Source organism: Brachycentrus maculatus, unplaced genomic scaffold (assembly GCF_059751285.1).
Source record: "Brachycentrus maculatus isolate JH-2025_06_01 unplaced genomic scaffold, ASM5975128v1 h1tg000129l, whole genome shotgun sequence".
NCBI lineage: Eukaryota > Metazoa > Arthropoda > Insecta > Trichoptera > Brachycentridae > Brachycentrus > Brachycentrus maculatus.
This window is the reverse complement of record NW_028280882.1, coordinates 527,978-547,623: the sequence shown is the minus strand read 5'-3', so window position 1 is coordinate 547,623 and position 19,646 is coordinate 527,978. Positions and strand designations below refer to the sequence as shown.

General features: G+C 33.0%; 1 protein-coding gene across 1 annotated transcript in view; it reads left to right on the top strand.

Annotated features, from left to right (window-relative positions):
* Positions 1 to 5,322: 5,322 nt before the first annotated feature.
* The window catches only part of LOC148309343 (rhomboid-related protein 3-like), a 289,455-nt gene continuing 275,131 nt past the window's right edge, over positions 5,323 to 19,646 (top strand). The window contains exons 1-4 of the mRNA XM_088260221.1: positions 5,323 to 6,078; positions 6,784 to 6,807; positions 7,517 to 7,615; positions 7,705 to 7,770. Coding sequence (XP_088116347.1) covers positions 5,797 to 6,078; positions 6,784 to 6,807; positions 7,517 to 7,615; positions 7,705 to 7,770 — 471 coding nt within the window. The 5' untranslated portion in view covers positions 5,323 to 5,796. The remainder of the gene's footprint in view (positions 6,079 to 6,783; positions 6,808 to 7,516; positions 7,616 to 7,704; positions 7,771 to 19,646) is intronic.

The following is a 19,646-nucleotide window of genomic DNA, read 5'->3' as shown; positions in this document are numbered from 1 at the left end:
CAGGTTTTACCTAAAACGATCTGAAACATTAAAAACGATCTCCTGAAAAATCAAGTTTTTTATATATCGCTCACTCCTTTCAAGAACGTCATAAATCAAAATACTTGATTTTTCAGGAGAACGATTTTAAAGTTTAAAAATATAACACAATGTATTAAAAATAAATATCAAGCCACTTATTGAACTTTTTACTGTGCAACAGATCTTTTTAGGTAAAACCTGAAGGTTTTTTCTACATTTGAAAAATATTTAATTTATTTATAAAAATAATTAAACAACACATTTTCTTCAAAATGTAAAAACAACATTTTCTGCCCTGTAGCGGGTAAATATTAAGTTAAAAATATGCCTCTTTTGCTGGGATATAGTACATTTTCTGGGCATTCCGAAAACATGCACAACTGAAAATTGTCGATTTTTGATTTATGACGTTCTTGAAAGGAGTGAGCGATATGACATTGCACATTGCTGAAAGAAGTAAGCGATGTATAAACACACAGATTACTTTAGAGTATTTAAAATTTTTAACGAACAAATATTTACATTTTTATGTATATTGATTCCAATACATACATCTATTGTGACACGTGTTTCGATGCATTCCGCCTCATTTTCAGGCACCGTGTAGTATATACAATATATAAATAAGAAACGGTCTATCATTGTATTACTTATTGAACAATCTATATTGCGACGTTTTCGTGAAAAATCACCCCAAGGGCGCTTTACGTATATAAAGAAATCACTATGATAACATCAATTATTACTAATAACTGGAAAAATAACTATTTTGCAATAGGATTCGAACCGAGGTCCTTTGGTGCTTTGTCAATTCAACAATTGGATACTTACCCGATTCGAGAAATTGACGAAAAATCGTCCATAAAACACAATAATAATAATAATAATAAAACCCTTATCCGCACCCCAATGATGCATAGGGCACTGCGTCATATAAACGCAGTTTTATATTGATCGTTTACAAGTGAAGGAAAGGTACCAGTCCAGAGTAATATTGAATAAATATTACTGTGAAAAAATCGCTGATTTCATATTTAAATGATATTATTTTGCAACAAAAGCTGTATTACGTTTTTTTTTTAATATGTGTAAAACGTCACATGAAAATCCTATGACATTTGAAAGGTATGGTGAGAAAGAGGCTCAGATAACCGACGAATAATTAGAATATGTATTTTTATTGTTGTCGATATTCCACCTCCATAGTGTAGTGGTTAGCACATCTGACTATCATGATAGAGGTCTCGGGTTTGATTCCCATAGAGGGAAAATAAATATAAATGAATTTTCACTCTTAACATTTATTTTAAATTATCCTGAACTGGTAACCGAAGCTTAAGACTGATCACCTTGTTTTCATATAATAAACGTTCCAATCAACATTGCTTCAATTTGATGTAGTGCCCTATGCCCCATTGGATGGATTTAAACATTTTACTCATTTTGACAGATTTAAAATATGTAAATAGGTGCTCTTTAAATACAGAGACATATAAAGCCTTCAGTAGGTGCTTGCCTGTCCGAGTTTCCGTAGTTGACCCATATTTTCACGAACCCTTAGTCTTGCAAAGATGGTTGTACTCTGTACACAATATTATACATTCATTTCCATTCCCTTGTCGCTATTCATGTGAGGACTTTCTTTGCAATATCTTCAATAGGTCACGTTTATTTTCATTCAGGAAGGCAAAATGGAAACCGCTTAAAATATGATATTGCTCTTAAAATGAAATATTTTTTTTCCAAAAAACACTAGATATTTTAAGGATAATTAAATTTGTATACCGGGAATATGATGACTTACATAAAAACAAGCGTTATTCAATGAAAATAATTGATATAGAATGTACAAACAAATGAACCGTCACACAGTGGGGTATATTGGCGATCTGGGCGGCCAATATTATTTTTCGTTCTAAATCGATTCCAAATATGCCTTTTGACTAATTCATTGTATTATATGGAGATATTTTTTACTTATCAGTAAAAAAAAAAAAAAAAAATTTTTTTTTTAATAAATGCAAATCGTAGTAAATAATTTAAAAAATATTAGTCCGAGAAAGATGGCCATGGTTCCTCGTCCGGACACAGTTCTTCTTCCGCTTTTAATATAAGCGATTTCTTCATTTGTTATTTTTTTGTTTCCTTTATAAATCGTATTCTTATTGGACGACAATAACGTGGTGAAGAAGGAATTGGGTTTTGCCAAATAACCTTATTATTCAAGGAACAAATAAGTTGTAGGGGCACAAACGAACTCTGAAATATGTTTGCATCGGAGTCTGCATCATTTAAAAACGTTTGTTTATATTGAGCTTGTTGTGCTCCATCACAACCCCACTTGCACATTTAAACTAATGTTTCTCTTTCTTTTTTATTTAAATTTTGTTAACATTCTTCTAAATGTGTCAATAGTCGCGTGGTAGTGTGATCCATTAAACTCTGTAGGTTTACTTCGGCACAAGTTTCAGTTACTCTGTAAGCTTTCTTAGCAGGGTAACACTCGAGTTTTGCTTTTTATAAGATACTGTAACACGGGTATAGTTTTTTATGAGAACTCCTTACTATTTCATATTGCCTTCTCGAAAGATCGGCTTCAACAAAAATAGATAAAGCCTGTGATGGAGTCAATTGCGTTATCCGGGTATTTTTTTGCTGGCAACGAAAATACGCTTTCTTATATTTGGTAGCACGCTTAGGTGTACAGATAATTTCTTTCAACACCAAAGAAGCTTCTCTCATCCCGCTTTCTCCTAACTTTGACCGAGTAGCATGGGTGAGCACATCTAATTCAATATGTTTGCGCAAATCTTCAGTTTTCCTTCTTTTGCTTCTCTGACTTGATTCACCAAACGACTTTGATGGTCATCCTGATCGATTCATTACCCAAGGAATTGTAAAAGTTCCGTCAAGCCAATTTTCATTTTTTATCAAGAAAGTTTCCTCCTTTCTGAGTGCATTAGTCTATCTTCGTTTCATTTCAGACTTGAAATGCGAAAAATCGTTTTTAATTTTCATTGCACACTCGTCAGAAAAATTATCTAATTGTAAAAGGTACTTTTGCAAGCATTCTAATTTTTCATTAATTTTAGTAGCATTTTGTTGCTGCATGATAATAAATAACTGTTTTCTAGTCATTATTCTAACATCTACTGGTCCTAAAATAAAAATGTAACAATTTAAAGATAAAAAACTGTACGTAGTTCAGTTTTCATTATTGTGCTGACTCATCTTAAAAGAGCGATTTCTTGAGAAAGAGCAAAATTCTGCAAAAAAAATTTCAATTTATATAAAGAAAGAGGGCTAAGCTATTTCATACAATCAAAATTATAGCCGGATAACACTCGGAAGCACAACTAAATATCCTTTATTTAAAAAAAAAATGAAGGAAAAATCCATTTAAAGGCACTTATTTAAATTAGTTTTTTTTTAGTAAATATGTTAGCTATTGCAACTTAAATCTATGTACAATACACTATCTTACCTGTTTGATCACAATCCATTATTAAATTGTATACGTGTAATACAAAAAAATAATAATAATCACTGAAATGTTTGCGTACTAAACGAACAGCGAAAGAGAAACACGTGCACTCACAATAACAACAACTTTGCGACTGACCATTAGACACGTGAGATGTGCGTGGGGGGGGATACAATTATTGCATGTCATCAACAAAATACTCTATTTCATGTTGATATATTTTTCATACACCTGCGACAATGTTTTTAAAAGTGACTTTTGGCCGCCCAGATCGCTAATATACCCCACTGTGCGTCACCCCGTTTCCCCGCAGGGGTAGGAAGAGAGAATAGAGCGCTACGCCACTCTAGAACCTTATTCGCCACTTTCCTTTATATACCTGCTGATTATTCCGACTCCTGACCTGACCACTTTCAAGTATTTGAAATACTTGATCATGTCAAGTTTTCTTCGGTCTTCCTCTGCTTCTATTATCAGCCAAATCCGCCTCATAAATTTATTTTACTATTCTTTCTTCACTCATACGATTTGCATGCCCAAACCATCTCAGCACACATATCTTAATTTTATAGATAAAGCTCATCTCAGCGCGCATTATTTCCTTATTTGACTATTAGAACATGTATTATACATCGTTTTGCCACACATTCGTCTGAAGAGTGAGATTTCTTTTAATTCGTCTGGATTACACAGCTCTTTTAGATATTCTGGCATACTTCACTAGGGCCTTGCGCTTAGCACAAAATATTATTTTTCACAAATCTTATCAACGCAGCCTTCTATAAAAAAGAGTCTTTCGGTAATTTTTCGTCTTTTTTCAATCCTTTAAAAAAAAAACAGTGAACTAGTAAGCGTTCCAGAACGGGATTCACTCAAAATTGGGATCCGGTCCCTCTAGCAAAGTACATAACGGAACATTCGAAACGATCCGGACGTTCACAAACGACCCACATCTATTAAATACAACAGTATTATGTACAGGTATTTTCTCCCCTATTTTATGAACGTTTTTTCTTTCTTTTTAGATGTTCGAAACAAGATGTCGCTAGCAACCCCTATTTTGAGTCGGTGACGGCAGCTTTCACCGACATTCGGTAGAGTAGGCTGTTGTTTTAGCAAAGATTCAAACCTATAAAAATAATTTTTAAATATTCTAAAACCACCTGAATATCTAATTTATATTTACGTAATTTAAAAAAAATAAGCATGTGTTCAAATAGCTACATAAATCGTGTAAGGATAATATATTAAATTAATCATAAATTGTTCAAATAACAAAATTATGTTGTAATTTTATACATACTCGTACATTTGTGTAGTACCTACAATATAACAGTGAAAAAAAGTGTTAAAATTAAAAATACTAGTTCATTAATAATAAAAGGGGCACAATTTTTATATGCAATGATATTAGTACAAAGTTAATTATGATGTTATAATTATAAATTACATCTTGAAATATTAACATGTAATGCTAAAATAGAAACAAGTACGAGTAGTTTAATAATAATTTTGTTTATAAAAAAATATATAAAAAAATAAAACAAAAAGTAATATCCACGTATTTTAATTGTAGTAGTTATCGGCGTAAAAAAGTTTTCTTTGTAAATAATAAATAAATAAAATAATCATAACAATAAATTTTAAATAAAACACTGTGAATAATAGAAATAACATGTACGTTTGAACATACCAAAATATGTAAATTGATATCTGAGCTCAAAAAAATAGTTTTGTGAAAAAAGTGCCTTGTTTAGTTAAAAATGTCTCAAAAAACCGCCAGCTCTTATGAAAAAAAAAACAATAAATATAGAAGCGTAATCAAGTCGTTGGTCTAAGAGAGCCTTTTCTGAGACCGCGTAAACGCGTCAACAATCCGGCTGTTTGGCCAAGATGTCCCTAAATCCGCCACATATACTAGTTCTGAAGAAAATAAAATAACATTTTAAAATAAGGCAAAGACGCGTAAACACGTCATTGGTCTAATAGACTTTTTTAAACGCATCAAGTTCAAAACAAGACATTAATATGTCCACCATATTATATATCAGTTAATGTGAAAAAAAATAAAGACGCGTTAACACGTCATTGGTCTAAAGAGACTTTTTAACGCGTCCAGTTCAAAACAAGATGTTCATATGTCCACTATCTTTACATATATATCAATTCATGTGAAAATAAAAATAAAAATAATAATAATAAAGACGCCTTAACACGTCATTGGTCCAAAGGGTCTTTTTGATACCGCGTAAACGCCTCAAGTTCGCAAACACCCCGGCCGTTGGGCCAAGATGTCCCTATGGCTGACCGGCATCGGCCCCGCGAGCGAGCAGCCGCCGACGACAACCGCGGCCGCGGTGGTGCACCCGGCACTCTCCGCCCACACGTCCATGGAGTCGGGAATCGAGGCGGGCCCCGTGCCCACCGTCACGGGCTCGCTGGGCTCCGGGACCAGGGGGTCCTTCGGCACCATCTCCAGGGTCGGGATGGACGAGCCGATGTACGACACGGACCACACGGACCTGGGCTCCGACGCAGACGAGGCGGAGATCAGGAGAGAACTGTTGAATGATGTAAGGTTTTTTTTTTAAACCTTATCCGCACCCGATGGTGCATAGGGCACTGCACCATATAAACGCAGTGTTATCTTGATCTTAACACACGAAGGGAAGGTGACCAGCTTTCCGCTTCGGGTACCAGTCCAGGGTGATGTTGAATAAATATTAGAGTAAAAGTTGAATGATGTAAGCTTTTTTGTTTTTTAAAACTCTTATCCGCACCCGATGGTGCAGAGGGCACTGCACCATATAAACGCAGTGTAATCTTGATCCTCAACACACGAAGGGAATGTGATCAGTTTTCCGCTTCGGGTACCAGTCCAGGGTAATGTTGAATAAATATTAGAGTGAAAAAAAAACTTAAATTTATTTAACCCCTCCCCTGGAAATCGAACCCGGGACCTCCAGTACGGTAGCCCGGCGTGCTGACCTTCACACTACGGAGGCGGACAAGTTTTATTTTACTTAAAAAAACTATCGCGCACCTTCCCGCAGGAGTAGGGTTGGTAAGTTTTTATTTTTATTTTTTAAATCTTATAATATAGTCGAACTCTGTTATAAGGATGATAAAGGGACCGACTGAATTTGCTCGTTATAACCGTTACTCGTTATATCCAAGAATAGGTATTTTTTAAAACAACATCACATCAAGTAAACATTGTAAAAAATAAAGTGTTTTCATTTATCTTTGTTTCTAACTAAACATTTGTTTTGTTTCAGAAATGGCGAATATTGTTTGATAAGGTATGTTCATAATAACTATATTTTTTATTTATACTTACAACGTACTCTTAAACTTCGTACTATGGTTTAACGATAAATGTTTTCATTTCGAGTAGAGACACATAATTACTCGAATCTTACTCAAAGTATTAAAATCTCACTTTTCGTGCAATATTATACCTATCATCGTAGCTGTACTGCTGAAATTCTGTACTGAAAAAAAGAGGCTTAGTATAATATTTAAAAAAAAAACATTTATTTTTAAGAATAAATGTTAATTTTTTTACGAGCTATGTTTATTACCTGCCGAATTTTTATTTTTATTTTACCTCATTCATTATTCCTTTTGTTGTACATTTTTAATGTATTATTGTACCTACATACTTACCATGTAATACTTATAATACTCGTACTATGTTCTTTGAACAAAGTATAACTGTTTAATATTTACACCTACCGCTTAGTATAACCAGAATAAACAATGGTTATTTTTATTAATAATATTGTCTTCTTTTGTCAATAATATTGTCAATAATTGTCTCCTTCTTTGCCTTCCCTCCTAACGACATCTTCGATCTCGCATCCCTGATCCTGGCGTTTCTTATTCTATCTCGAAGACTCTAGTCTGATATGCTTCTTAGAGTCTTAGAGTGTATTTCTGACTTTTTAAGCGATAATAACAATATTTTAAACTTATTTATTTGAACGTGACATATGTTTTACTTTTCAGTACGATCCTGAAGGTTTTGGCGAAATTCCTTGGGTGGACTTTCTGAAAGCCCTGAAAACTCCCGAACTTCAGGCGCACATTCCGAGCAATAAGAGAGATGTAAGATTGTTTTCAGTAGATTTTAAAACGATTAAATATTTTAACTTTCACAAAGTGTAATGTATACTAACCTGAAACTAATTTTTCAGGTTTTATTGGAAAAAGCAAGACATGCTGTATCTCCAGCTATTACATTTCAAGATTTCGTCAATACGGTAAGATGAATTTTTTAACATTATTTATGAACCACACTGATTTACAATGTTTTTATTTTAATATTTTATATGGCCAATCGTACTTTAAGGAGTTTGACATAAATATTATTCTTAAAGGTGTCTCGATTTGAGATGAAACCTCTATCGTCCTTTTAGATGAAACAAGATAAAATTTTGAACATTCCAGGGCTAAAGACCTGGCATTTGGCTGGTTTAAGTGATTACTTTGTACATTTGTGTTACGGTCACTAGCCTGCCCCTTATTAAACATCCTTATTGCATTCATTTTTAGAAGTTGTATATTTGTAACTTGTATATATATGCCTTGGATCCCTTCCCCATGTTGGTAGTAATTCAATAGCTTTGGAAGTAAGGCTGATTGTGGCGCCATTAGTTGAGAAATTTATGAGATAAACTTCACGTTCACATATTTTTAAATACAGCTTACTCCATTTTCAAATAAGTGAGATTCATTCCGAATTTTGTTTGTTTTTGTTTTAAAGACTATATTTAGAGGCTTATCTGTGGGTAGAATATTAAGGATAGGGATGTTGAATGATAAAAATACTTCACAAACACCCAGACCAATTAAAAATAAATGTCTCTTGAATTTATTTTGTACTTGGCGGGAATCGAATCCGCGACGCCAGTTTCGTAGACGAGCGTCTACTCAACTACGCCACAGCGCCTGTCACAAATAGCCTGGAATAACATTAAAAAAATTAGATACTTCTATTTTACCAGTTGATTATAAGCAATTTATTTTTAGTAGAGTTCTAGTGATTCAAGAACAATGTTTTGAAATTGGATCATGTATTTATATAGAACTTTCAAGAATTTGAGTAGTGTGGTTGTCAATAATGGGTAGAATTGGTCAATGTTACACGTGTGTAAAGTGATCACTTAAACCAGCCTATGATGGTCGTCATCCCCGTAAATGCCTAGACTTCCATATTCTTCTTCATCTTTGATGAGATGTCATAAAATAATATACGCAATTTATATTTTATTTATTGTTTCGGCATTTACTTTGTGGTAAGACATGTTGAAATTATTAAAGAAAACACTTGTTTTTTTACCACTTTAGTTTATTTATAACCACTAGTTTCAGAAGCTAAGCTTCCATCTTCAGGTCTAAATGTAAACTGAAAAAAAGGTTAAGCTTAGCTTCCGAAACTAAAAGTCATAAATAAACTCAAGTGGTAAAGAAAACAAGTGTTTTCTTTAATAATTTTTAGCAATTTATCAGCAGAAATAGGATTATTCACCTTAAGGATGATGTTACGTATACGTATACCTACCTTTAATGTTAATATATCACCCATAGAGTGAATAATCCATTGTCTGACAGAATAAATAATAATAAATTACAAATATTATTGTTTGTTTAATAAACAAGGCGCTAAGGCCTCGAAAACAATCGTGTGAAGAGCCGACAAACGGAGTTTCGTTCCGAAAATGGACCTCCGACCTGTTTTATATTAATAATGAGGGTCAGACAGGACTCTGACTTCAACAATATATCACATCCTTACCGAAACCGAGATGTCGGCACCCCTGGACGCTAACACTGGGTTTAATTATATTAAATATTCACATTTATCTAATTTCGTGTGAATTGAGGACTACAAAGATGGACCAAGCGATGCTGGATTTTGTTAGATTTGATGTTGAATAAATTAAAGTTATACATGTTAATATATAGTAATATGTATAATATTTTAAAGAAATACTTGAAAGTGGTCAGGTTAGGAGTCGTAATAATCGGCGGGTATGTATGAGGAGATGCATGAACGTGGAAGAGGCGAAGAATGTTTGAAAAGACTGAAAGGTGTGACGTTCTATTCTCTCTGCCTACTCCTGCGGGGAAGCGGTGTGATGGTTAGTTGGTTAGTTTAGTTTTTTTAACGAAATCAATTGGTATATTTTTTTGGATATTAAAAACATTGTTAACTTTGTGGTTTGGTAATATAACACTCTCCTTATCATTCATCGTTCGCTTTGTGTGATACCACATAAAAAAAGTTATTCGTGACTACTGGTTTCGGAATAGTCATTCCATCATCAGGTCACTTAAATTAAATTTGTTATGATCTGACATTTATACAAAATAAAATTTTGGAAGAGAGAAAGAAGAAGTGGTATTTTATTTATTGTTTCGGCATTCAATTTGTGATAACACATGATTAAATTGTAAATAAAAACACTTGTTTATTACCACTTAAGTATTATATTTATTTTTTTAACGACTGGTTTCAGAAGCTACTGATGCCTCTATCTACGGGTTTAAATATAAACATATTTTTATAAAACCTTATGGGGTAAAAAACAAGTATTTTTATTTACAATTCAAAGCAATTGGTATTTGTTTTTTTAATAAATTATTAGAGGGATGATTTTGATGTCTTTTTAGTGTCTTCTTTGAGTTCAGTTATGTAAACAAGACTAGTTTCGAGAACTACAGATGTTCTCAATAAGTAAAAACACCATCGGTTTGTATTTTTACCTGTTGCTGAGAACATATGTAGTTCTCAAAACAAGTCGTGTTTACCTACTTGGTAAATCGGTATATTCGATCGGTCTTATTCAAGTGTTTTTATACATTAAAACATTTTTTTACTTACTTTTATCTACAACATTTTGAGTGTGTCCAAATACTAGTTCACAAATCTGGATTATCTCTAATTATAGGAGTAATTTTTCAAATTATTTTTGACACCTCATCAAAGATGAAGAAGAATATGGAAATCTGGGCATAAACCAGCCTATGACGGTCGTCAGCCCCATAAATGACCAGACTTCCATATTCTTCTTCATCTTTGATGAGACGTCAAAAAATAATACTTTTATCTACTAATTCTTTCTTTTCTTTTGAGACCTCTCACGTAAAAGGTGTCAATCAAACGATATATACAACTTCCAAAATTTAAATAGTGTGATTATCAATCATGGGTAGAATGGTGAATGTAACACGAGTATAATGTAATAACTTAAACCAGCCTATGAGAGAAGTCTTCCATATTCTTCATATATTATATGTTGAGATGTCAATATAAATAACTCTTAAGTGGACAAACCCAGATTTGTGAACAAAGGTTTGGACACACTCAATAATATTATCGCGAATACGATATGGATGTTATAATTATATATTTATGTGGCGACATTGAAGCTTGATGACCCTTTAAAGATTGCCACCCTCAATGTCCTTATACAGAGCTTTCAATTCAAATGCTGGTCTTGTAATTTATCGATCCAAAATCATGTCGCTTTATGCAAATCCCCCATTGTATCGGCCCTTCTCATAAGAAAACCTCATAAATAATCAAGACCCCTCTATATTTATGAACAAAAAAACTTTATTTACACTAACACTTTATCAAGTTCTGTTGGTGTGATGCAGAAGATGGTTTTCCCCCAAAAATATCTGTAAAACATAACTAACTAACTAACCATCACGCCGCTTCCCCGCAGGGGTAGGCAGAGAGAATCGAACGCCACACCACTCTGTCTTTGCAAACATTCTTTGCCTCTTCTACATTCATGCATCTCCTCATACATACCCGACGATTATTACGACTCCTGACCCGGCCGTTTTCAAGTATTTGACATACCTGATTGTGCCAAGTTTTCCTCGGTCGTCCTCTGCTTCTTTTTCCAACTACATTCGCTCCATAAATTTGTTTAACCGTTCTTTCTTCACTCATACGCACCACATGTCCAAACCATCTCAACACACCTTTCTTAATTTTATCGATAATGCTTATCTCAGCCTTACATTCTTTCCTTATTTCATCATTCGAACATCTATCAAACATCGTTTTGCCACACATTTGTCTGAGGGATCGCATTTCGACTGCATTCAGTCTGCTTTCATCCTTCTTTTGCCAACTCCATGCTTCGCTTCCATACATAAGGGTTGGAACTAGAACTCCATTGTGTACTGCCAGTTTAGATTTTTATTTGCTAAAACTGATTTTAGTGCACCATTCACTCTGTTCCCAGCATTCACTCTCCTTTCTATGTCTTTATCAATCTTTCCATCCCTAGAAAACATACTACCCAAATATATGAAATCATCTACCTGTTCCAAAATCTCCCCATTTACCAATATTTCACACTCAGATCTACATTCATCTCTTTCAAAAACCATGATTAAACATTGTTTTTAATAAACAAAAACCTACTGTTAATACTTTCATTTTAAAATTAATTAAAAGTAACTATCACGCCACTTTCCGCGGGGATAAGCATTGGGAATAGAATGCTACATCGTCTGTCCTTGCGAACAATCGTCGCCTCTTCCACGTTCATGCATCTCTTCATACACACCCACCGATTATTCCACTCCTCACCTGACCGCTTTCGAGTATTTGAAATACTTGGTCATGCCAAGTTTTTCTCGATTTTCCTCTGCTTCTATTTCTTATTACATTCGCCATTTGTTATTATTTGTTATCTTTATTCACTTATGCGTAACACTTATATTAATTAAGAAATATATATATATATATATATATATATATATATATATATATATATATATATATATATATATATATATATATATATATATATATATATATATATATATATATATATATATATGAACAGATTTCTCATGACTTATTTATTTATATTTAAAAAAAGTTCTAAGTTCTATTTAAACTTCAATTGACACCTTTTTTTACATGCAAGTCCTCAGCTACATCTTTGGTTTATCTAAGTGACCTTCATGAAAGGTATGTAAGGTTCTTCCCGAATTATTTTACATACTAGGAGACACTTTGGAAACATCATTTTATTTTTTTATTAAGCGTATAATTTGACCAGTTATTTAATTCCCAATATTTTGGCACATATTAAATATGGTGGCATTTTACACAAATCTGGGCATTGTCCATTTCGAAGTTGTATTTTTTTAAATAACAAAATCAATACATTGCTCACTCCTTTCAACAACGTCATTTATCAAAAATCGACAATTTTCAGTTGTGCATGTTTTCGAAATGCCCCGAAAATGTACTATGCCCCAACAAAAGCATATTTTTACCGTAATATTTACTCGCTACAGGGCAGAAAGTGTTGTTTTTGTATTTTGAAGAGAGTTATTTTTTTAAATATACTAAATATTTTACAAATGGAGAAAAAATATTCAGGTTTTACCCAAAAAGATCTGCTGCACAGTAAAAAGTTCAATAAGTTGCTTGATATTGATTTTTAATACATTTTTTTTATATTAAACTTCAAAAACGATCTCCTGAAAAATCAATTTTTTAACATGACGTTGTTGAAAGGAGTGAGCGATATGTCCAAAACTTTGATCATGAATTTTATAATTTTTTACAACGATATTGATATTAAAAAATGTTCTAATCTCTGTTAAGAAATCTGAGTTTTGTCCATTTCTTATATAAAGATATCAATGTTAAAAATATAAAGCTCCTATGTGGACAAAACATAGATTTGATCACCTCAAAACAGTAACCTTATTTAAAGACTCGACTTTTAGAGAAGGATTATCTGTGTGTACTTTAGACCTTATTACGGTGGCTTTTCTTGTAATTTTTCGTATTTCCAACAATTGATCAACTGAAGTGTCAACGCAGACCCAACACGACAGAATTAGTATAGAAGAATGCAGAAGTAAGTTGGACGAAGGGAGAGTTGGAGTAAATAGAACTGGGTCCGATTCTCACGATCGACTGTTGGATTGAGTCATTAAACCCGTTGGGATCACGCGAGATCATAAACAAATACTGTCTCGCGTGGGCGACACCGCTAGTAACCTGCACCCAACAGCCAACAACCAACAACCCTACTCTACCACCCACAATTCAATTGTCCGACACACTTACGACGGTTTACGTGGTTTTCGTAAACAATTTTTTTAATAACTACTACTTAAACTTTATAAAACTAAACAACTTTGTTTTAACCACTTTTTTTATTTTAATATTAATAATAAAATAATTAAACCCTTATCCGCACCCCAATGGTGCAAGGGCACTGCGTTATTTAAACGCAGTGTTATCTTGATCGTTTACACATGAAGGAAAGGTGATCAGCCCTCCGCTTCAGGTACCAGTCCAGGGTAATATTGAATATATCTAACAGTGAAAAAAAACTTATATTTATTTTACCCCCCTTGGGAATCGAACCTGGGACCTCCAGAACGGTAGCCGAGCGTGCTGACCATTACACTACGGAGGCGGACAATTTTATTATTAGTACACTTTAAATAACCGGTTTCGACAAGAACCTTGTCATCATCAGGGTTTATTAATTAACACATTAAAATACTCATAGTTAATTACATTCCCTTACCAAAAAATTCCACACACTCCGTACACCAGATGAAAATATGATTTAAAAAATATGTTTTAAAAATATGATTTGAAAACTCCTAATGTTGGTTAAAGTGTACTCATAATAAAATTTTAAAAAAGTGGTTAAAACAAAGTTGTTGAATTTTATAAAGTTTATAAAATGTGCCACAAAGTATCTGCGAAAAACATTCAAGAAACTACTCCTTAATCTGGGTTTTCTCCACTTTATTATTAAAGAGTTATATTTACAATTTTGACATCTCAATATAAAGTAGAATATGAAAGTCTGGGTATTTCGGGGTTTGGATCTTGCAAACATCCAACTTAAATGGTCTCTGTTAAAATAAAAGCTTTCCTAATCCAACCATAGATTATTCCAATCAACTCACATGTTCAGTGTCATTAATGGCATGTAGGAGTTCCAAAAATTTGAGTAGTGTTGTTGTCGATCATGGGTAGAATGGCGAATGGTACATGTGTGTAAAGTGATCACTTAACCGGCCTATAACACTCAACAGGGTTCGTAGTTTTTTTGCGAAAATGGCGCCATATAAATCATCCAAGATTATGATTATTATTATTACAAACCCTTTAAATACGCTTATGTAAGATGTCAAAAAATTATATTTTTCTTATTTAAACTTCTTTTAAACTACATTTAAACTACTTTAAATTATTATACATTAAACTACATTTTTAACGTCTCAACATAAATGATGTGTGATCAAACGGATCTACGATGTGGAATGATGGGGTAAGTAAATAAGGCAGCAGTCATCTCAGGATGCTTGAAAAATTATATATAAAAAACCCTGGCATGAAGATCGGTAGCAAAATTAAATATATAAAACTGTGCCACCCATCATGACATATGGGATCGAATGCAGAGCGGACACCGCTGTAACAAAACCGCGCTGAGATTGTCAGAATTGAAGACTCCAAGGAGCATATCTGGCAAGAGTCTACGATGTAGAATAAGGAACACCAGGATAAGAGAAATATGCGAGATCGAAAATGTCGTTAAGTGGGGAAGGCAACGAAGAAGACAGCGGTATGCGCATGTGAGGAGAATGCATACATCCAGACTCCCCCACATTGCACTCCACGGTTTACCCCAAGGTAGACGACTCCCGGAAGACTACCGAAGAGATGGATTTACCGTTGGGAACCGACATAGAAGACTAATCTCTTATTAACTTAATCTCTTATTAATCTCTTATTAACTTAATCTCTTATTAACAGGCCACAAGGCCTACACCAAGAATAATAAGAAGGAGAACACATCGCTCACTCCTTTCAAGAACGTCATAAATCAAAAATCGTCAATTTTTAGTTGTGCATGTTTTCGAAATGCCCAGAAAATGTACTATATCCCAGCAAAAGTGGCATATTTTTAACATAATATTTACCCGCTACAGGGCAGAAAGTGTTGTTTTTGCATTTTGAAGAAAAGGTATTTTTTAATAATTTTTTTAAACATACTAAATATTTTTCAAATGGAGAAAAAACCTTCAGGTTTTACCTAAAAAGATCTGTTACACAGTAAAAATTCAGTAAGTGGCTTGGTATTTATTTTTATTACATTGTATTATATTTCAAAACTTTAAAAACGTTGTACTGAAAAATCAAGTTTTTTGATTTATGACGTTCTTGAAAGGAGTGAGCGACATGTCGCTCACTCCTTTCAAGAACGTCATAAATCAAAAAACTTGATTTATCAGGAGAAAGGTTTTTAAAGTTTAAAAATATAATACAATGTATTAAAAATAAATATCAAGCCACTTATTAAACCATTTTCTGTGCAACATATCTTTTAATGTAAAACCTTAAGGTTTTTTCTCCATTTGAAAAATATTTAGTATATTTTTAAAAATTATTTAAATAATACCTTTTCTTCAAAATGCAAAACCAATACTTTCTGCCCTGTAGCGGGTAAATATTAAGTTAAAAATATGCAGCTTTTGCTGGGATATAGTACATTTTCTGGGCATTTTAAAAACATGCACAACTGAAAATTGACGATTTTTGATTTATGACGTTCTTGAAAGGATTGAGCGATGTAGATGAAGAGAAAATTAAGTTTTATGTAATTGGGAAGAAATAAACAGGCTTAACATTTAATTTACTTCATTTCTACTCTTTGCCTTATTCTTTACTCGTTCTTACTCTAAGCATAATACCTTGTATATACCTACGCACATATGTACTCGTACTTTAAAAATTTATGTTCTGTAACGTAAATTACAGACTCGCTTTAATATGCTATATAATAATATAAACGAGTGTGTAATAGTCCGTTGACAAATTAGGAAATCTAGTTCGTAAATTATTTTTTATCACCACTTTAATCTTAATTAATTGACAGAACCATTATTCAAGGTAAACCCCTGAACAAAATTCACGAAAATATCCCCAGAGCGTGGCCGTTTTATTTGTGTCCCTAAATATAATAAACCTGCGTTAATTAAGTTAAATTCTCCTCCGCCTAAACGTCATAATAAAATAATTTAAACCTCTTTGTTTTGTGTCCCGCTAATTAAGCCATAACAAGTCCCAATGAATTGGTTTCGGGATGACAGATAAGGAGTTCCTTTGGTGGACCCGGCCTGGACCATGCGTTAGTTCACCCGGCTTTTTTGTCACATTAATGGTATCTTAGGCTTGAAATTGTTCTCGGTCAATAGATTATGGCGTGATATTGATTACTTGGTCGGTTGGGTTACTCGCGACAGTAATTTATCAATGTCTCGCTTTTTTACGGGGGCTGTGAATTCATTAAAAATATTGTCATGTAGTAGTCGTATGCGCTGTGTAAATCCTGTATTGACTCTCAAATCACACACACACTCAAATATATATATATATATATATATATATATATATATATATATATATATATATATATATATATATATATATCGTCTCAGTTGATTCTATTACTGATAACAAGAAGTAATTCTAATACTTTTTTTTTTGTACATTGAAAGCATTGTTAACTTTGTGGTATGGTAATATAATACACTCCTTATCATTCGACGTTCACTTTGTTTAATACCAATTTAAAGTGGTATTACACAATGCGAACGATGAATGATAAATACAGTGTTAATTCTAATAACAACTGGATACTATGTTTCTTGTTCACGCTAATTTGCTAAAGATATTTTCTTCTTTGTGCTTATGAAATTTATATAATATTGGATTAGTTTTATTGCAATTGGCAAGAATGATTTATAAAATGATATTTCAGCATAAATCCACCGAAATTCGTTTTTAATAATGACATTTCTTATTATTGTTTTGAATTACTTTAGCGTTTTCCGTGAATATTTTGACACATGGAATGTAATCATTAATTTATAGACCATTTAAAAATTCCGTGAACTCCAAAAATGGCTAATCTCCTTACCCTTAACAAATAAATCGGCGGCGCACACCAGGAGTACATACTTGGAAGGAGGTGTTCGGGACTGCATTCTTCACACGGTAACAACAAACCCCGCCATATAAGGCCCGCCACCCAGCTCTTTGTTATCATTATCCGCCTAATTTTATTTGAATATCGTATAAAGATCCCGGTCGATGGTGTCTATGCACATGCGCAACCATCCTGACACTTATGATCTCCTGGACCCCTTTTCAGATTGTCCTTTTATTCTCTTACTGTTTTATCGGCCGAGGCGTAAATAAACAAATGCGAGGGACGATTGGGTTTTTAATACGACGTTATCTTGACATTTTTGGGAAGTAAGTTTTAGATAAGGTTAATTTAATTAATATATAATACTGCCAACGAGCTATAAGAATTTTTATTGCTTGAAAATTATAATGTATTAGGGTCAAGCGCCATTTTTAAACACACGACCGTCTAATATACACACATACATGTATGTATATTGTTATTTTTAAAAATCGAAATGCGAAACATTTAGTTTATGATAAATACTTTTTTTTCAATGTTTTAAAACAACATATATCTACGTTTGTCGTACTGTCCGCCTCTGAAGTGTAATAGTCAGCACGCTCTACCGTACTGGAGATCCCGGGTTAGATTGCCGGAGGGGGTCTAGTAAATATAAGTGATTTTTTCACTCTAATAAAAACTAACTAACTAACCATCACGCCGCTTCCCCGCAGGGGTAGGCAGAGAGAATAGAACGCCACACCACTCTGTCTTTGCAAACATTCTTCGCCTCTTCCACGTTCATGCATTTCCTCATACATTGTTACTCTAATATTCACTCTAATATTTATTTAATATTATCCTGGACTGTTACCTGAAGTGATCACCTTTCCATTATATATTTTACGATCAACTTTCTATAGGATGAAGTGTCTTGGGTTCAGATAAAAGTTTGAAAAATATTTATATTCAGAGTGACATACGTGTGTTTCTACTCTTAGGGTTATTAGAAGGCTTAGAGGTTTATTTTATAACAGAGAATTGTTTTTTTTAACCATGAAAATAATCTCATTTGACTTATGGTTTCCCAATGTAAATATTTTTTTATTTAAATACGCTACAGAAATCAGTCAAGGTAAAATTAAATAAATATTGTAGTGAAAAATCATTTATATTTATTTTGTCCCCTCTTAGAATTAAACCTGGGACCTCCAGTACGCTAGCTAAACGCGTTGACCACTAACCTATAGAATAATTTATTTATATAAATGTATGAACATATTAACATTTACATGCATATGTATGAATTAATTTCTTCCGAGACTTATAAGGAGCTGTCCAAAAAAGAATACTAAAAAATAAATAAATATTTAATGTCGGTGGTTTTATTACTGCAGTATTTATCTTATATAGATAAGAAAGCAACAACGATAGGTATCGATAAGGCGGTATTAGAGCTTAATTCTCCCATTATTTTAGTAAAGGTATTTAAAAGACTAATATTTCTCATTAATAGTTGACACAATCCCATTAAATTAAGGATTATCTCCGAGCAAGTCCATTATCTTGACATGGTCTGAAGACGATAAAAAATATATAAAAAAGAGCTAGCAGTGCCCGAATTCACGTAGAGGTCGAGTTTGTATTGTAAGCTGTAAGGGTCCGATCATTTGTTTAAAGGGAGACTTAGCGAATCCGAGATAAGGCCTCAATCTCACGGGAGATAAACACAATTCTTCGTCAGCTGTTAACATTCCAACCGTAAAATATATCGATTCGGTCAATTGATAAAGGATGAGAAACGGAGGGGACCTATTCTCTTCTTTTTGTCAACCAGTAAATTTGTGTGAATCGATGCAAACTATGACGTTCGTATCTATTTAGTTATCTGCAAATTTTCACCAATATACTATAAATATACTTTTTACAACTAATTTCATTAATTGATTCGGCAGTCACTTTATTGTTATATCTATCCATTTCTAATTTTTAAATTTAAGTTTAAGTGATCAGTTTACATACGTGTAACATTTACCAACTCTATCCATTTATGTATTCATTTTAAAATCAAACACAGATTTTTTGAGTCTACTAAGTTGTATTTTATTAATAAAAACACATAAAAAATCGTTTGAAAATGGAGT